This window comes from Somniosus microcephalus, unplaced genomic scaffold (assembly GCF_052327205.1).
Source record: "Somniosus microcephalus isolate GS21.2 unplaced genomic scaffold, FLI_Smic_1.0 unresolved_chr1, whole genome shotgun sequence".
Taxonomy (NCBI): Eukaryota; Metazoa; Chordata; class Chondrichthyes; order Squaliformes; family Somniosidae; genus Somniosus; species Somniosus microcephalus.
In genome coordinates this window covers 121,490,477-121,510,869 of record NW_028225179.1, presented here as the reverse complement: position 1 = coordinate 121,510,869, position 20,393 = coordinate 121,490,477, and the positions used below count along the sequence as shown (strand labels likewise).

Below are 20,393 nucleotides of genomic sequence, written 5' to 3'. Positions count from 1 at the left end.
AATGCTGGCCCTCGTTATCAAGTGGACTAGAATACAAGGGGTAGAAGATATGCTGCAGCTACACAAAGCCGTGGATAGGCCACACCTGGAGTACTGTGAGCAGTTCTGGGTAACACACCTTCGGAAGGATATCTTGGCCTTGGCGGGACTCCAGTGTAGATTTATGAAAATGATACCCGGATTCCAAGGCGTCAAGTACGAGGAAAGATTACACAAACTAACGTTTTATTCCCTGGAATTTAGAAGGTTAAGGGGCGGGTCACAGATAGCCATGTTCACATTAAATGGAGGGACAGGCTCGAGGGGCTAAGTGACCTACTCCTGTTCCTATGTTCCTCTGATCCTTCCTATACTGATTATTTCCCAAGTAAATCTCATCACATTGCATGTGGTCAGGACGCTGTACCCGAGCAACGGATTGAGAGGGTGGGAGATCAATGAGCCTGAAAGTTCCTTTACAAGCGGCACAATGCATTCCTCAGCTGAAAGAGCCATGGGGTCACTTTATTTATGCAGAAAGAAATGTTGTAATGTGTTTGTTAAAATACCTGTAACTAATATCAGTTGTTATGTAACTCCCACTGTCCCACTGGAGGATTGCCGCAGGTATTAATAAGGATCTGAATACCACTCGCAGCCTCAGTGTGTGCCAGTCGGACCCATGGGCTTGTTCTCCATACCAGCATTGCTTCTCTCCGAAAATGGAACTGGCTTCAATTCTGTACGTAAAAATAATCGGCTTTCCGATTCAGGCAGTGTTTGGCGTCCGTGGTAAGCTGTAATTCTTACTTTTAATTCTGTGTTTTATTGATCTTGCCCAAAGTGTTTAAAATGCCGCCTATTTATCTGAGACCTTCGCTGCCGAGTTGTCTGTACGCTGCTATCACTTTCATTAACTGCTTCATCGATCTCTGTGCTATTTGTATTGGACTGCCTTTTAATTGCTTTATATTGTTTTGTGTTCTCTTACCTTTCTTAAGGAGCGAGTCATCAGTGTATCGGAAGCATACCCGCCTCTGAGCCAGTAGGTGAATGGTTGGATTGCACTCTGGATTGCCCAGGTAGGTGGAGACGAGAATATGGTCTCCAGTTAACGGGCTGGCGTCCAGTGGGTTACTCGCCTCCGCATGGAGTGGTGGGATGTCCATCTCACGAGACGGAAGGGTTGGGTTCGGTTCCCACTCCAGACAGCTCGGGGCACGAGATGAACAGTGTCGGATCTGACTACAGGATTGACCTCCAGTGGGGGTATTTGACCCAGATGGGTGTGGGTGACTCCGTACCCCTTTGTAAATGGTATGTGAGGCTCTTTATTCTTGGCTTTAGTCCATCTAGCAGGTATTCTGAAGATAAACACCCCGAGGAATGTAACGGCAAAGCACGTCCCATATTCTTGCAAGTGGCTCAAATGCCTCGCCTCAGTGGTGACACACACGCCGCTAACTCAGAAGAGCATGGGTTCAAAACCGACTCCAAATGCTATGAGCGTCTGATCTAGACTGACACTTCAGTGCAGTACTGAGAGAGCGCTGCACTGTCAGGTGTTAGACCTTCGAAAGAGATGTTAAATCGAGGCGCTATCTGCCCTCTTGGGTGGACATAAAAGATCCCATTGCAATATTCAAAGAAGAGCAGCTGTATTCTCCCGCAATCGTTATGCCTCAACCAACATCTGAAGAAATAGATTATTTGGTCATCATTTCATTGCTGTTTGTGGGAGCTTGCTGTGCACAGGATAGGCACCCACATTTTGAACATTGGAACAGTAACTCCATTGAAGAAGTACTTCATTGGCTGTAAACCGTTCTGGAACATCCTAATCTCGTGAAGAGCGCTATATAAATGCAAGTTTTTTCACTCTGTCTTTCTTTATTTCTTTATTCCTTTTTTAATTTAATTCATTCTTTTGTCATCTTCCAAAATTCTAGATTATCGAACAGTTCCTGCAGATTGGAGGGTGGCAAATGAAAACCCACTATTTAAAAATGGAGGGAGAGAGAAAACAGGGAACTACAGATCGGTTAGCCTAACATCAGTAGTAGGGAAAATGCTAAAGTCTATTCCAAAGGATGTGATAACAGGACACATAGAAAATATCAACGGGATTAGACAAAGTCAACATGGATTTATGAAAGGGAAATCGTGTTTACAAACGTATTTGAGGTTTTTGAGGATGTAACTGGTAGAATAGATAAAGGAGAACATGTGGATGTGGTGTATTTGGATTTTCAGAAAGCCTTTGATAAAGTCCCACATAAGAGGATAGTGTGAAAAATTAAAGCACGTGGATTGGGGGTAATATGATGGCATGGATTGAAAATTGGTTAACAGACAGGAAGCAGAGAGTGGGAATAAATGGGTCTTTTTCAGGGTGGCAGATGGTGACTAGTGGGGTAATGCAGGGATCAGTGCTTGGCTCCAGCTATTCACAACATATATCAATTATTTGGATGAGGGAACCAAATGTAACATTTCCAAGTTTGCTGATGACACGAAACTAGGTGGGATTGTGAGTTGTGAGGAGGATGCAAAGTGGCTTCAAGGCGATTTGACAAGTTGAGTGAATGGCAGTTGCAGTACAACGTGGATAAATGTGAAGTTATCCACTTCGGTAGGAAAAACAGAAAGGTAGAATATTATTTAAATGGTTCTAGATTGGGAAATGCTGATGTACAAAGGGACCTGTGTGTCCTTGCACACCAGTCGCTGCAAACAAACATGCACTTGCAGCAAGCAGTTATGGTGGCAAATGGTACGTAGGCCTTCATTGTAAGAGGATTTGTGTACAGGAGTAAGGATGTCTTAATAAATTTGTACCGTGCCTTGGTGAGACCACACCTGGAGTACTGTGTACAGTTTTGGTCTCCTTACCTAAGAAAGGATATACTTGCCATAGAGGGAGTGCAGTGAAGGTTCACCAGACTGATTCCTGGGATGACAGGACTGTCATATGAGGAGAGATTGGGTCGACAAGGCCTGTATTCACTAGCGTTTAGAAGAATGAGAGGGGATCTCATTGAAACGTAGAAAGTTCTGAAAGGGCGAAACAGACTGGATGCAGGGAGGATGTTTCCCCTGGCTGGGGGTTCTGGAGCGAGGTGTCACAGTCTCAGGATACGAGGTAGGACATTTAGGACTGAGATGAGGAGAGATTTATTCACTCAGAGTGTGGTCAACCTGTGGAATTCCCCACCACAGAAGGCTGTGAAGGCCACATCACTGAATATATTTAAGAAGGAGATTGATAGATTTCTAGACACAAATGGCATCAAGGGGTATGGGGAGAGAGGGGGAATATGGTATTGAGATAGAGGTTCAGCCATGATCATATTGAATGGCAGAGCAGGCTCAAAAGAGCCGAATTGCCTACTCCTGCTCCTATTTTTCTATGGTTCTATGTTTCTTTTATTCTTTCCTCAGTAATGCATTTTCGGACATCATCTAAGTTGATGGTCAGTGTGACTGTACTGATACAGTTAGTAGAATAATTAATGTCTTGAAGGTCACATGGTTCCTCGCTTTACCAGATCATTCTTCTCATTCCCTTCAGTGATTTATATTCATCAAATCCACCGCTAACAAAGCGGTCAGTTACTTTCCCAGCTCATTAGATTGCTACGTTGAATTGATCTTGTTCCTGGTGTTTTGTGCCCTACAGCGAATCTGATGACGGTGGTGATCCTGTCCCGGGGCAAGTGCGGTCTCTGCAAAGGAATCACTCGTTACATGGTGGTGATGGCAATATCAGACCTACTGGTGCTGACCTTTCATGTATTGGTCCAACAAATCTTTACTTATCATTTCCCCAATTCATTCCTGTCCCAAACTGCAGTCTGCCCTTCATATACCTACCTGAAAATCGTTACTCTGGATTACTCCGTCTGGTTAACAGTGTCGTTTACCTTTGACCGCTTTGTCAGCATTTGCTGTCAGAAGTTGAAATTCAGATATTGCACGGAAAGAACGGCAGCCGTGATTGTTATGTCCATGTGCGCACTGAGCTGTTTAAAGTACATTCCCTTTCACTTCCTGTATGAGCCCAATTTTTTATTGACAACGTGCGCTGGGGCTGCCGGGCCAAAGCGGTCTTCTTTACTTCTGCTGGGTTGATGGCATTCTCCTGGATGTGCAATATCTCAACCGCACTCCTCCCCTTCTTTCTCGTCTTGCTACTGAACTGTCTCACGGTCAGGCACATCCTGGTGGCCAGTTGGGTCCGCAGGGTTCTGAAGGGTTGGTCGGCGGGCAGGAACAGGGCGACAGAGAGACGGAGAGTTGAAAGAAATCCATCGTCCTACTCTTCACTGTGTCCAGCAGTTATATACTGTTGTGGTTGACGGCAACCGTGACATCCATGTGCACCCGACTCGCAAGCAGTTACATCGACCAGAATCACACAAGCCCCGCGTTCATCGCTAATGAGGTTGGAATGCTTCTCATGCACATGAGCACCTGTGCAAACATGTGTATTTATGGAATGACCCAGAGCAAGTTCAGAGAGGAGGTGAAGAACGCGGTTAAATATCCACTCACTCGAGTTGTTAAATTAGTGAAATTAAAGTCGGCTAGCGCTAACATCTGAATATAACTGGATAATTTTCTCTCTGTTTCTTCTCATCACTTCACCATCCGGTCCCTTCAATACTGACGATAGTGTGCTCTTCGAATAGGGTTCTGACTGTGTGTTGTTTTGAGATAATACCCTGCCTGTATGCAACGAGTGATGTTAACGCTGAGGACACGCTGCTCTAAAGGAATGCTGAAACCGACAGGTGTCACTTTATTTAAAGTTTGCTTGCATCATAACCGACACATTTTGTAACAACCGACCCCACATCACCAGTCAATAAAAATAGAGTGGTAACATATTGGGGCAATGTTAACCTAATTCTTCCGTCATGAAACTGAAGGGTTCAGTAACAAGGCATGATTTACATCCCGCCCGAGTTTACTCTCCATTGAAGGCCGTGGAGAGCAATATTGGGCACAGTATAAAACCGGCGTTCCACCCAATCATGTGAGATTGTGTTTGGCGATTCAATTTAAAATTATGCCACAAACTGCCAGATTTTCTCTTCAAAAAGTAAGGACGGAGAGAGAATGAAAGAAAGGAAGACAGGGAATCGAAAGATAAATGGAAAGATAGAAAGGAAGAAGAGGGAAGGAAATAAAGTAAGAACAGAGCAAAGATGAAGAGAACGTGGGGAAGATGGGAAGAAAGAAAGAAACAAAGGATGAGAGAAGGAAAGGTAGAAAGAGAGAAAGAAAAAAGAAAGAAGGAAAGAGAGATAGAAAGAAAAAAGATAGAAAGAAAGAAAGACAGGAAGAAGAAAGAACGATGGGAAGAAGAAAGGAAGAAGTAAAGAAAGAAGGAAGAAAGAAGGAAAGCAAGAAAGAAAGATAGAAAGAAAGAGAGAAAGAAGGAAAGCAAGAAAGCAAGAAAGATGGAAAGAAAAAGATAAAGAAAGAAAGAAAAAACAAACAAAAAATGAAGAAAGGAAGGAAGTAGAGACAGAGAGAAGAATAGTAAGGAAGAAAGAAGGAATGAAAGAAAGAAAGAAAAAAGAAAGAAAAGAGATAGAAAGAGAAAAGAAAGGAAGAAAGAAATAATGGAAGGAAGAAAGGAAGGAACAAGATAGAAAGGTCGAAAAAAGAAAGATAGAAAAGAATAAATAAATAGTGCACAGAAGGACTAAGGCATGAAAGCACACCCCTATTCCACTGCCCTGGGATCTTTCACATCCATCTGAGAGGGCAGATGGGGTATCAGTTCAGTGTCTCATCTGAAAGAGCTCACGCTCTGTCAGTGCAGTTACCCCCTCAGTAATGCACACAAGGGCCAGGCCAGATTTTGTGCTCCTGTGTGGGCGATGGAACCCGTCTGGTTAACAGTGTCATTTACCTTTGACCGCTTTGTCAGCATTTGCTGTCAGAAGTTGAAACTCAGATATTGCACGGAGAGAACGGCAGCCGTGGTTGTTGTGTCCATGTGCGCACTGAGCTGTTTAAAGTACATTCCCTTTCGCTTCCTGTATGAGCCCCAGTTTATTATTGACAACGTGCGCTGGGGCTGCCGGGCCAAAGCGGTCTTCTTTACTTCTGCTGGGTGGATGGCATTCTCCTGGATGTGCAGTATCTCTACTGCACTCCTCCCCTTCTTTCTCATCTTGCTACTGAACTGTCTCACAGTCAGGCACATCCTGGTGGCCAGTCGGGTCCGCAAGGTTCTGAAGGGATTGGGCTGCGGACAGACACAGGGCGACAGAGAGATGGAGAGTCGGCAGAAATCCATCATCCTACTCTTCACTGTGTCCGGCAGTTATATAATGTTGTGGTTGACAGCAACCATGACATCCATGTGCACCCGACTCTCAGTCAGTTACATCGACCAGAATCACACAAGCCCCGCATTCATCGCTAATGAGGTTGGAATGCTTCTCATGCACATGAGCACCTGTGCAAACACGAGTATTTATGGAATGACCCAGAGCAAGTTCAGAGAGGAGGTGAAGAACGCGATTAAATATCCGCTCACTCGAGTTGTTAAATGAGTGAAAGTCGGCTAGCGCTAACATCTGAATATAACTGGATAATTTTCTCTCTGTTTCTTCTCATCACTTCACCATCCGGTCCCTTCAATACTGGCCATAGTGTGCTCTTCGAATAGGGTCCTGACTGTGTGTTGTCTTGAGATAATACCCTGCCTGTATGCAACGAGTGATGTTAACGCTGAGGACACGCTGCTCTAAAGGAATGCTGAAACCGACAGGTGTCACTTTATTTAAAGTTTGCTTGCATCATAACCGACACATTTTGTAACAACCGACCCCACAACACCGGTCAATAAAAATAGAGTGGTAACATATTGGGGCAATGTTAACCTAATTCTTCCGTCATGAAACTGAAGGGTTCAGTAACAAGGCACGATTTCCATCCCGCCCGAGTTTACTCTCCATTGAAGGCCATGGAGAGCAATATTGGGAACAGTATAAAACCGGCGTTCCACCCAATCATGTGAGATTGTGTTTGGCGATTCAATTTAAAATTACGCCATAAACTGCCAGATTTTCTCTTCACAAAGTAAGGACGGAGAGAGAATGAAAGAAAGGAAGACAGGGAATCGAAAGATAAATGGAAAGATAGAAAGGAAGAAGAGGGAAGGAAATAAAGTAAGAACAGAGAAAAGATGAAGAGAACGTGGGGAAGATGGGAAGAAAGAAAGAAACAAAGAATGAGAGAAGGAAAGGAAGAAAGAGAGAAAGAAAAAAAGAAAGAAGGAAAGAGAGATAGAAAGAAAAAATAAATAAAGAAAGAAAGACAGGAAGAAGAAGAACGATGGGAAGAAGAAAGGAAGAAGTAAAGAAAGAACGAAGAAAGAAGGAAAGCAAGAAAGAAAGATAGAAAGAAAGAGAGAGAGAAGGAAAGCAAGAAAGCAAGAAAGATGGAAAGAAAAAGATAAAGAAAGAAAGAAAAAACAAACAAAAAATGAAGAAAGGAAGGCAGTAGAGACAGAGAGAAGAATAGTATGGAAGAAAGAAGGAATGAAAGAAAGAAATAAAAAAGAAAGAAAAGAGATAGAAAGAGAAAAGAAAGGAAGAAAGAAATAAAGGAAGGAAGAAAGGAAGGAACAAGATAGAAAGGTCGAAAAAAGAAAGATAGAAAAGAATAAATAAATAGTGCACAGAAGGACTAAGGCATGAAAGCACACCCCTATTCCAGTGCCCTGGGATCTTTCACATCCATCTGAGAGGGCAGATGGGGTATCAGTTCAGTGTCTCATCTGAAAGAGCTCACGCTCTGACAGTGCAGTTACCCCCTCAGTAATGCACACAAGGGCCAGGCCAGATTTTGTGCTCCTGTGTGGGCGTTGGAACCCGTCTGGTTAACAGTGTCGTTTACCTTTGACCGCTTTGTCAGCATTTGCTGTCAGAAGTTGAAAATCAGATATTGCACGGAGAGAACGGCAGCCATGGTTATTGTGTCCATGTGCGCACTGAGCTGTTTAAAATACATTCCCATTCACTTCCTGTATGAGCCCCAGTTAATTATTGACAACGTGCGCTGGGGCTGCCGGGCCAAAGCGGCCTTCTTTACTTCTGCTGGGTGAATGGCATTCTCCTGGATGTGCAGTATCTCTATCTCACTCCTCCCCTTCTTTCTCATCTTGCTACTGAACTGTCTCACGGTCAGGCACATCCTCATGGCCAGTCGGGTCCGCAAGGTTCTGAATGGATTGGTCGGCGGGCAGAAACAGGGTGACAGAGAGACAGAGAGTCGGCAGAAATCCATCGTCCTACTCTTCGCTGTGTCCGGCAGTTATATACTATTCTGGTTGACGGAAACCGTGACATTCATGTGCACCTGACTCTCAGTCAGTTACATCGACCAGAATCACACAAGCCCCGCGTTCATCGCTAATGAGGTTGGAATGCTTCTCATGCACATGAGCACCTGTGCAAACACGTGTATTTATGGAATGACCAATAGCAAGTTCAGAGAGGAGGTGAAGAACCCGGTTAAATATCCGCTCACTCGAGTTGTTAAATTAGTGAAATTAAAGTCAGCTAGCGCACACATCTGAATATAACTGGATAATTTTCTCTCTGTTCCTTCTCATCACTTCACCATCCGGTCCCTTCAATACTGACCATAGTGTGCTCTTCGCATAGGGTTCTGACTGTGCGTTGTGTTGAGATAATACCCTGCCTGTATACAATGAGTGACGTTAACGCTGAGGACACGCTGCTCTAAAGGAATGGTGAAACCGACAGGTGTCACTTTATTTAAAGGTTGCTTGCATCATAACCGACACATTTTGTAACAACCGACCCCACAATCATTGGTCAATAAAAATAGAGTGGAAACATATTGGGGCAATGTTAACCTAATTCTTCCGTCATGAACGTGAAGGGTTCAGGAGCAAGGCACGATTTACACCCCGCCAGAGTTTACTCTCCATTGAAGGATGAAAGAGAGAAAGAGAGAAAGAAAGACAAAGACAGATATAAAGAAAGAAAGATAGAGAGAAGGAAAGATAGAAAGAAAGAAAAAGAGGAAGAATGAAATGAAGAAAGGAAGAAAGAAAGGAAGAAAGAAAGAGAGAAAGAAAGGAAGACAAAAAAGAAAGAACGATCGAAGAAAGAAAGAACGAAATTAAGAAGGAAAGAAAGAAAGGAAGAATGAAATAAAGACAGACAGAGAAAAAGAAAGAGAGATAGAAAGATAGAAAGAGAGAAATAGAGAAATAAACAAAGACAGAAGGAAAGAGAACGAAAGAAAGATAGAGAGAAAGAGAGAAAGAAAGAAAGAATGAAGGAAAGAAAGAAAGGAAGAAGAAAGATAGAAAGAAAGAAGAAAAAAATGAAAGAAAGAAAGAGCGAAGGAAAGAAAGAAAGAAAGAAATTAAGAATGAAAGAAAAAAAAAAGGAATAATGAAATAAAGACAGACAGAGAGAAAGAAAGAGAGATAGAAAGATAGAAAGAAAGATAGAAAGAAAGAAAGAGTGGAAGAAAGAAATGAAGAAAGAAAGATAAAGAGAAAGATAGAAAGAGAAAGAAAGAAAGAAATTCAAAAGGGAAGAAAGAAAGGAAGAATGAAAGAAAGACAGAAAGAGAGAAAGAAAGAAAGAAAGAGCGAATGAAAGGAAGAAAGAAAGAGAGCAAGAAAGAAAGAAACAAACAAAAACAAACAAAGAAAGGAAGAAAGATAGAGAGAAGGAAATAAAGAAAGGAAGAAAGAGAGAAGGAAAGATAGAAAGAAAGAAAGAGAGGAAGAAAGAAATGAAGAAAGGAAGAAAGAAAGAGAGAAAGAAAGGAAGAAAAAAAAGAAGGAGCAAAGGAATGAAAGAAAGAAAGAAATTAAGAAGGAAAGAAATAAAGGAAGAATGAAAGAAAGGGAGAAAGAAAGAAAGAAAGAAAGAGCGAAAGAGAGAAAGAAAGAGAGAAAGAAAGAAAGAGAGCAAGAAAGAAAGAAAGAACAATAGAAGGAAAGAAAGTGAGAAAGAAAGAAAGAAAAAGCGAAGGAGAGAATGAAAGAGAGAAAGAAAGAAAGAGAGCAAGAAAGAAATAATGAAAGAAAGAGAGAAAGAAAGAGTAAAAGAAATAAAGAAAGAAAGTGAGAAAGAAAGAAAGAGTAAAGGAAAGAAAGAAAGATAGAAAGACAGAAAGAAAGTGAGAAAGAAGAAAGAAAGAAAGAATCTTAGAAAGAAAGAAAGTGAGAAAGAAAGAGAGAAAGAAAGAAAGAAAGAAATTAAGAAGGATAGAAAGAAAGAAAGGAAGAATGAAATAAAGACAGAAAGAGAGAGAGAGATAGAAAGATAGAAAGAAAGCTGGAAAGAAAGAAAGAGAGAAAGAAAGAGAGAACGAGAGAAATTGAGATAGAATGAAAGAAGAAAGAAAGAACATGAGAAAGAACTAACGAGCAAAGGAAAGAAAGATAGAAAGAAATAAAGAGAGAAAGAAGGAAAGAAAGAAAGTGAGAAAGAAAGAGAGAAAAAAAGATAGAAAGAGAGAATGAAAGGAAGAAAGAAAGAAAGAGAGCAAGAAAGGGAGAAAGAGGAAAAAAGTGAGAAAGATCAAGAAAGAGAGAAAGAAAGAAAGAAAGAGAGAAAAGAAGAAAGAAAACAAGAGAGAGAAGGAAATAAAGAAAGAAAAAAGAGAGAAAGAAAAAATACATAAAGAAAGGAAGAAAGTAAAATAAATGAAAGAGCGAAGGAAAGAAAGAAAAAAAGAAATTAAGAAGGATAGAAAGAAAGAAAGGAAGAATGAAATAAAGACAGAAAGAGAGAAAGAGAGATAGAAAGATAGAAAGAATGCTAGAAAGCAAGAAAGAAAGAAGGAGGGAAAGAAAGAGAAAAAGAAAGAAGAGAAAGAAAGAAAGAGCGAAAGAAAGAAAGAGAGAAAGAAAGATCAAAGGAAAGAGGGAAAGAAAGAGAGAGAGAAAGTGAGAAAGAAAGAAAGAAAGAGAGAGAGAAAGAAATATAGAAAGAAAGAAAGTGAGAAAGAAAGAAAGAAAGAGAGAAATAAACAAAGAGAGAAGGAAAGAGAGAAAGAAAGATTGAAAGAAAGATAGAGAGAAAGAAAGAAAGAAGGAAAGAAAGTAAGAAAGAAAGAGAGAAAGGAAGAAAGAAAGCAAGATAGTAGAATGAAATAAAGAAAGAAAGAAACAGAAAGAAAGAGATGAAGAAAGAAATGAAGAAAGGAAGAAAATAAGAAAGAAAGAGAGAAAGAAAGGAAGAATGAAATAAAGACAGACAGAGAGAAAGAAAGAGAGAAAGAAAGACAGAAAGAAAGCTAGAAAGAAAGAGAGAAAGAAAGAGAGAAAGCAAGAAAGAGAAAAGGAGCGAAAGAAAGAGAGAACGATAGAAAGAGAGCAAGAAAGAAAGAAAAAAATGAAAGAAAGAAAAAGCGAAGGAAAGAAAGAAATTAAGAAGGAAAGAAAGAAAGAAAGGAAGAATGAAATAAAGACAGACAGAGAGAAAGAAAGAGAGATAGAAAGATAGAAAGAAAGATAGTAAGAAGGAAAGCAAGAAAGAGAAAAGGAGAGAAAGAAAGAGAAAGATAGAAAGAGAGCCAGAAAGAAAGAAAGAAAGGTAGAAAGAAAGAAAGTGAGAAAGAAAGAAGGAAAGAAAGAGACAAAGCAAGAAAGAGCAAAATAACGAAAGAAAGAATGAAAGAAAGGAAGAAAGAAAGAAAGTGAGAAAGAAAGAAGAAAGAATGAAAGAAAGAAAGAAGGTGAGAAAGAAGTAAAGAGCAAAGAAAGAAAGAATGATGGAAAGAAAGAAACAAAAACAAAAAAGAAAGAATGAAAGAGAGAAATAAAGTGCAAAGGAAAGAAAGAGAGAAAGAGAGTGAGAAAGAAAGTGAGAAAGAAAGAGAGACATAAGCAAAGAGAGAAAGAAAGAATGAGAGAAACAAAGATAGAAAGAAAGTGAGAAAGAAAGACAGAGAGAACAAAGAAAAAAGAAAGATAGAAAGAAAGAAAGAAGGAGCGAAGGAAAGAAAGAAATACATTAAGAAGGAAAGAAAGAAAGGAAGAATGAAAGAAAGAAAGAAAGTGAGAATGAAAGGAAGAAAGAGAGCAAAAAAGAGAGAAAGAGAGAATGAAAGAAAGAGAGCAAGGAAGAGAAAATGAAAGAAAGACAGAAGGAGAGGAAGAAGGAAATGAAGAAATAAAGAAACACAGAAAGAAAGAAAGAAGCAAACAAAGAAAGAAGGAAAGTGTTGTGTATGAACCTTTAAGAGAGAACTACTTTCACAGCTCCTGTATACTGTAGTACCGGCACTAACCACACATGTATATAAAGCCGGAGCAGGCTTCTGTACTTCAGTCTTGAGACTACCCCACTCCAGTAAACACCTGTTGATTGTTAAGTTACAGCGTCCGTGTAGTTATTGAAAAACATCACACTCTCAGAATCACGGATCTAACAGTGGCAACGAGTATCGATTCGAATCTACCTGCAACTCTGCATTTCCCTTCGAGGATTCACTACGGGAGGGCGGTGGAAGAAAGTCGAAGCCAGAAGCACGGGCCTTGACCATGAGCAACCGCCCAGTCGCCCGGCAGAGAGTGAACATCGCAGGGGAGGCTGTGGAGAGCCGGGCTTGATTCCCCAGCCACGACGATCAGCAACAGACTGACGACAGGTACAGCACAGACCCTTCCCGGACAGTGACGGCTGGAGACGACTGACAGCAGAGAAAAAGCCGAGCAGCGTCAACGGGGTAAGATAGAGGGTGAAGTGCACAGGGCGCAGCCTGGTGTTGAAAACCGAGCGGTGTCGAGGAAAAACAAAACGGAGAGAGAGAGGGTAAGCAGCAGCCAGGTTCAGGACCGAACGGCGGAACCGGGAAAGGCGCACAGAAAAAGAAAAAATGCGCAGAGCACAGCCAGGGCTCAAGGGCTGAACAGTGTCCATGGGGAGAAGAAGGGAGAGCGCGGGAGATGCCATTGAGCCGCGGAGAAGAAGGAAGAGCGCGGGAGACGCCATTTTTAGAATCCGCTGCAGAGAAGAAGGACGAGCGCGGGAAGAAAGGAAATTGTGGGAGACGCCATTTTGTGCCAGCAGAGAAGAAGGGAGAGCACGGGAGATGCCATTTTTGACAGTTCAATCACACCCAGGGATGCCGAAGAGTGGCAGTATCTCTACGTTCGACAATGAAGTCGAAGATTGGGCGACATATGTGGAACGTATTGAGGTGTACAGCAGGGCGAATGGAGTGCCAGATTCTAGGAAAGCACTGGTTTTGTTAAATTCCATGGATGCAAAAACTTATGGGTTACTGCGAAACATAATAACCCCAGAAAAGCCCGTGAATAAAAATTTCGAAAGCTTAGTAGAAATCCTACAGGAACACTTAAACCCCACACCGCTGCTGATAGCAGAACGATTTAAGTTCCATAAAAGAAACCAACACAAAGATGAAAGCAATGCTGAGTACTTAATGGAACTGCGCAAGCTATCGAAACACTGAAAGTTTGGAGTGGGACTAGCAGATACGTTAAGGGACAAGTTTTTGTGTGGGCTGCAAAGTGAAGGAACACAGAAATGGCTTCTATCAGAAAAGGATCTTACGCTGGACAAGGCTTTCAGTATGGCAGTATCACACGAAACAGCCGCAAGGGGCGCTGCAGAGATACAATGGAGGCCGCAAGAATATGGCACCAATGAAATGTCCTATGGAACAGGGAGGTGTTATCGCTGCGGCAGAACAACACACGACCAGATGGATTCTTGGTTCAAGGACCAAGTGTGCAGACAGTGTGGAAAAGCAGGACACATAGCAAGAGTCTGCAGGTCTGGGAAGAAAACCAACAGTAAGAAATCTCCACAGGAGAAGCACAAAAAGGTACATAAGGTGATGGACAGTAGTTCAGACGAACAGAAAAGTGATACAGACTCCGGAAGCACGGAGCTGGGTTGTCTGAAACTACATAAGGTAACCAAAATGGAGGACGACCAGACTATCTGGGTTACACTCAAGATAGACAGAGTCCAAGTGAAAATGGAATTGGACACAGGATCAGCCCTAACAGTCATAAACCAAAGGGACTACAAGCTGATATTTCCACATATACCCTTGAAAGCTACAGAGATTGTCTTGAAGACGTACATGGGGCAAAAAGTCTACCCCAAAGGAAAAATAAGGGATAAAGTGATATACAAAGGCCAGGAAATACCTAAAATGGACTTATATGTATTGCCAGATGGAGGACCACCACTGCTAGGATGTGAATGGATCCAGTAGATACAATTAGATTGGCATTCCATACAGGCACTGAAGGTTGAGGCCAAAAAGGATGACGACGTCACACCTGGACGACTGTCAAAAATGCTAACTGACGCAAAAGAAATGTTCCAGGAGCGACTCGGAACACTAAAAGGCATAACAGCAATGATTAAAATAGAGGAAAATGCAAGTCCAAAGTTTCTTAAGGCCAGACCAGTGCCTTATGTGATCAGACCAGCCGTCGAAGCAGAGCTGGAATGGTTGGAACATTCAGGAGTACTGTCCAAAGTAGACTGGAGCAAGTGGGCTACACCCATCATTCCTGTAATGAAGAGGTCGTTGAGCAATACGCCTGGGGAACCAAAGAAGGTCCGCATCTGTGGGGATTTTAAGGTGACAGTGAACCCAGTCCTTCACACGGTACAATATCCGCTTCCACGAATTGAGGATATTTTCGCCTCGCTATCTGGAGGTAAACGCTTCACCAAAATTGATCTAGCCGAGGCGTACTTGCAAATGGAGGTAGAAGAAGCCTCGAAACAATACCTCACGATCAACACTCATAAAGGTCTCTACCAATGCAACCGGCTGGTGTTCGGGGTATCATTGGCTCTGGCTATTTGGCAAAGGGCAATGGATCAAGTCCTGCAAGGGATTCCAGGGACCCAGTGTTATTTGGACGACATCCTGGTCACGGGCAAACATGAAAGTGATCACCTCGCCAACTTGGAGAAGCTGCTCACCAGATTAAAGGAATATGGGCTACGAGCTAATCGCCACAAGTGCGAGTTCTTCCAGAAGCAGATCTCGTATTGTGGCCACGTTATCGATGAAGAGGGGTTACATAAGTCCCCTGAAAATATTGAGGCAGTAGTCAAGGCTCCAGCACCGGAAAATGTGTCACAGCTGAGGTCGTTCCTCGGGCTGGTAAGCTACTACCATAAGTTCTTACCACATTTGTCTACGGTATTACACCCACTGAACACCCTACTGCAAACAGGGGTACCATGGAAGTGGAATGACGAACGTAAACGAGCTTTCCAGAAGTGCAAAGAATTGATCACATCAAAAGAGGTTTTGGCCCATTTCAACCCAGCACGACCAATTCGTTTGGCATGTGATGCATCATCCTATGGTATTGGAGCGGTGCTGTCGCACAAATTCCCAGACGGGTTGGAGAGGCCAGTAGCCTTTGCGTCTCGGTCACTAACCTCAGCCGAGCGCAACTATGCCCAGATTGACAGGGAGGCCCTCAGACTAGTATGGGAAGTAAAAAAATTCAACCGCTATCTGCATGGGCAGAAGTTCACATTGCTGACTGACCACCAACCACTTGTCTCCATCTTTAATCCTAAGAAGGGCGTTCCAGTGATGATTGCACAATGGTTACAAAGATGGTCCCTGTTTCTAGGGGCGAATCAATATGAAATAGAATATAAAGGCACGAAACAGCATGGAAACGCTGATGGGCTATCACGCCTGCCACTGCCTACTGTGGAGGAAGCACCAGCAGTGGACCCTATCGAGATATTTTATTCGTCAAAAATTGAACGATTGCCAGTAACGAATGCGGATATAGAGAAGGAGACCCACAATGATCCGACGCTGTCTTGGTATATGATTTGACGGTGAGGCAATGGCCAAAACATGGTGACTCACTGTTGCCAGCATTCTCATCCAGAAGAGAACAGCTGTCAGTATGCCAGGGGACAGTGATGTGTGGATCCAGAGTGGTGATTCTACCCAAGTAAGGGAGAGACTGCTAAATGAGCTTCATGAAGGTCATCTGGCAGGGGTAAAAACGAAAAGCCTTGCTAGGGTTTATGTGTGGTGGCCAGGGATTGATGAACAAATCGAGGACCTAACCAAGAGCTGCTCAGGATGCCAGAAGGTCCAAAATGCACCACCACATGCCCCTCTACACCCATGGGAGTGGCCCTCCTCTCCATGGCAACGGGTGCATATCGATTTTGCTGGTCCATTCATGGTCTCAATGTTCTTAATAGCAGTGGATGTGCACTCGAAATGGCCTGAGGTGAAAAAATGTCCTCAACCACTACAGAGAAAACGATTGCAGTCCTACGGACCATATTTGCCAGGAACGGCTTGCCAGAGCAGATTTGCTCTGATAATGGACCACAGTTTGTGTCCGAAGAGTTTCGGAAATTTATGAGAATGAATGGGGTCAGGCATTAAACATCCATCCCGCATCATCCAGCCACAAATGGATTGGCTGAGAGGTTCGTACATACCTTTAAAAAGGCAACAAAGGCCATGTGCGATGATGAAATTCCACTACAGCATAAGGTGGACAATTTCCTGTTAGCCTACAGAAATGCGACACGTGCAGTTACCAACCAGACCCTGGCCATGGTGTTCTTTAACTGAAGGTTGAGATCTCGTCTGGATTTGCTCAGACCAAATGTGCGAAGAAATGATGAGGATAAACAATTCCAGCACATCAATGAGAAGCCGACAAGGCGCTTCAATGTAGGACAACCAGTCTTGGCCCGTGACTACCGAACAGAGAAATGGCAACCCGGAACGATATGCACATGTCAGGGGCCATTAATGTACACAGTGGATGTCAGGGAGAACATTGTGAGTTGCAACGTCGACCAGATCTTAGCGTCACAGGAACGAGTCAACCCCATGTCTCGCGTACCTGGGGATGAACCCGACATACCGGTAGCATCTACCTCAGAAACAGTAGCAGTGCAAACTGATGAACTAACCGATGAAAGGGGTCCAGAATCGCCTCCGCACCAAGAACAAGAACCTCAGGGAAGGCGCTATCCAGAAAGGATCAGGAAGCCACCCCAAAGACTGAATTTATAAATGGACTATTTTCAGTTAATGTTGCATGTTAAAAATGTTAATTGTTAAATGAATGTTATGGTACTGTTAATCTAAAAGGGGAGGAATTGTTGTGTATGTACCTATGAGAGAACTGTTTTACAGCTCCTGTATACTGTAGTACCAGCAGTGACCACACCTGTATATAAAGCCGGAGCAGGCTTCTGTACTTCAGTCTTGAGACTACCCTACTCCAGTAAACACCTGTTGATTGTTAAGTTACAGCATCCGTGTAGTTATTGAAAAACATCATACTCTCAGAATCACGGATCTAACAGAAAGAGAGAAAGAAAGAGAGAAAGAAAGAAAGATGAAGGAAATAAAGAAAAAGAGAAAGGAAGATGGAAAGAGAGAGATAGATAGAAAGAAGTAAAGATAGAAACAAAGAGAGAAAGAAAGAGAGAAATAAAGATAGAAAGAAAGAGAGAAAGAAAGACAGAAGGAGAGAAAGAAAGAGAGAAAGAAAGATAGAAAGAAAGAGAGAAAGAAAGACAGAAGGAGAGAAAGAAAGAGAGAAAGAAAGATAGAAAGAAAGAATGTGAGAAAGTAAGAGAGAACGAAAGAAAGAGAGAAAGAAAGATAGAAAGAAAGTTAGAAAGAAAGAAAGTGAGAGAGAAAGGCAGAATGAAAGATCGACAGAAAGATAGAGAGGAAGAAAGAAATGAAGAAAGGAAGAAAGACGGAAAGCAAGAGGCAAAGAGAGAAAGAAAAAGAGAAAGAAAGAGAGGAAAAATGAAATGAAGAAAGAAAGAAAGAAAGAAAGAAAGATTGAAAGATAGATTGATGGAAAGATAGAAAGACAGAAAGTGAGAAAGAAAGAATGAAAGAAAGAAAGAAAAAAGAAAGAAAGAAAGAAAGAAAGGGTGAAGGAAGAAAGAATGAAATTAAAAAGGTAGGAAAGAAAGGAAGACAGAAAGACAGAAAGAGAGAAAGAAAGAAAGAAAGAAAGAAAGGAAGAGATTGAAAGGAAGAAAGAAAGAAAGACAGGATGAAAGAAATGAAGAAAGGAAGAAAGAAAGAGAGAAAGAAAGGAAGAAAAGAAATGAAAGAAAGAGAGCGAAGGAAAGAAAGATAGAACAAAGGAAATTGAGAAAGAAAGAAAAAAGAAAGAAAGATAGTAAGAGAGAAAGAAAGAGGGAAAGAGAGAAAGAAAGCTAGAAAGAAAGTGCGAAGGAAAGAAATAAACAAAGAGAGAAAGAACAAGAGAAAGAAAGAAAGAGAGAAAGAAAGATAGAAAGAAAGAAAAAGTGAAAGAAGAAAGAAACAAAGTGAAACAGAAAGAAAGAGTGAACTAAAGAGAGAAAGACAGAGATGAAGGAAAGAAAAAATAAAAAGGAAGATGGATAGAGAGAGATAGAAAGAAAGAAGGAAAGAAAGAAACAAAGTGTGAAAGAAAGAGAGAAGTAAAAACAGAAAGAGAGAAAGAAAGATAGAACGAGAGAAAGAAAGAAGGAAAGAGAGAAAGAAAGAGAGAAAGAAAGAAAGAAAGATAGAAAGAAAGGGAGAAAGAAAGAAAGAAAGATAGAAAGAAAGAAAGATAGAAAGAAAGAAAGGGAGAAAGAAAGAAAGAAAGATAGAATGAAAGAAAGAAAGATAGAAAGAAGGAAAGAGAGAAAGAAAGAAAGAGAGAAAGAAAAATAGAAAGAAAAAAGTGAGAAAAAAAGAGAGAAAGAGATAAAGAAAGATAGAAAGCAAGAGAGAAAGGATGAAAGGAAGAAAGAGAATGAAAGAAGCAAAGAGAGAAAGAAAGAGAGAAAGAAAGAGGGAAAGAAAGAAAGAGAGAAAGTGTGGTGTATGTGCCTTTAAGAGCCCCTATATACTGTAATGCCGGTAATGGCCACTCGGGCTATATAAGCCTGTATAGTGTCTTGTATCTGTTAGTTCACCTCCAGACTTTGTTCATTAAACACCTGTTAAACCAACTCCTGCATTCCGTGTCTCCATTAACACATGGACACAACAGAAAGAAAGAGAGAAAGAAAGAAAGAGAGAAAGAAGGAGAGAAAGAAAGAAAGAAATGAAGAAAGGAAGAAAGCAAGCAAGAAAGAAAGATAGAAAGAAAGAAAGTGAGAAAGAAAGAATGAATGAAAGAAAGAAAGAAACTTAGAAGGAAAGGTGAGAAAGAAAGAAAGAGTAAAAGAAAGATAGAAAGAAAGAGAGAAAGAAAGATAGAAAGAAAGACAGAAAGTGAGAAAGAAAGAGAGAAATAAACAAAGAGAGAAAGAAAGATAGAAAGAAAGAAAGTGAGAAGGAAAGAAGTAAACAAAGAGAGAAAGAACGAGAGAAAGAAAGATAGAAAGAAAGAAAGAGTGAATGAAAGAAAGAAACAAAGTGAGAACGAAAGATAGAAAGCAAGTGAAACAGAAAGAAAGAGAGAAATAAACAAAGAGAGAAAGAAAGAGAGAGAGAAAGAAAGAAATTAAGTAGGAAAGAAAGAAAGGAAGAATGAAAGAAAGACAGATAGAAAGATAGCAAGAAAGAGAGAAAGAGAGAATGAAAGATAGAGAGCAAGAAAGAGAGAAAGAAAGAAAGAGAGAAAGAGAGGAAGAAAGAAAAGAAAGAAAGAGAGAGAGAAAGAAAGAAAGACGCAAGCAACGAAACAAAGAAAGAAAGAGAGAAAGAAAGAAAGAATAGAGAAAGAAAGAAATAGAGGAAGAGATAAAGAAAGATAGAAAGCAAGATAGAGAGGAAGAAAGGAAGAAAGACAGAAAGAAAGAAGCAAAGAGAGAAAGAAAGAGAGAAATAAAGAGAGAAAGACAGAGGGAAAGAAGGAGAGAAAGAAAGAAAGAGAGGACGAAATGAAGAAATGACGAAACCAAGAAAGTAAGAAAGATAGAAAGACAGAAAGACAGAAAGTGAGAAAGAAAGAATGAATGAAAGAAAGGTGAGAAAGAAAGATAGAAAGTGAGAAAGAAAGAGAGAAATAAACAAAGAGACAAAGAAAGATAGAAAGTGAGAAAGAAAGAGAGAAATAAGCAAAGATAGAAAGAACGAGAGACAGAAAGATAGAAAGAAAGGAAGAAGGAGCAAAGGTAAGAAAGAAAGAAATTAAGTAGGAAAGAAAGAAAGGAAGAATGAAAGAAAGAGAGCAAGAAAGAGAGAAAGAGCGAATGAAAGACAGAGAGGAAGAAAGAAATGAAAGAAAGAGAGAGAGAAAGAGAGAAAGAAAGATAAAGAAAGATAGAAAGCAAGATAGAGAGGAAGAAAGGAAGAAAGACAGAAAAAATGAAGCAAAGAGAGAAAGAAAGAGAGAAATAAAGAGAGAAAGACAGAGGGAAAGAAAGAAAGAGAGAAAGAAAGAAGAA

At 41.2% G+C, this 20,393-nt stretch overlaps 1 protein-coding gene across 1 annotated transcript; it reads left to right on the top strand.

The window, feature by feature from the left end:
• The first annotated feature begins 701 nt into the window (after positions 1 to 701).
• LOC147095773 (putative G protein-coupled receptor 139) lies at positions 702 to 4,110 on the top strand. Its single transcript, XM_085973712.1, has 2 exons — positions 702 to 771; positions 3,659 to 4,110. The coding sequence occupies exons 1-2, from the start codon at positions 702 to 704 to the stop codon at positions 4,108 to 4,110; spliced, it is 522 nt and encodes a 173-aa protein (XP_085829838.1).
• The last annotated feature ends 16,283 nt before the right edge of the window (positions 4,111 to 20,393 follow it).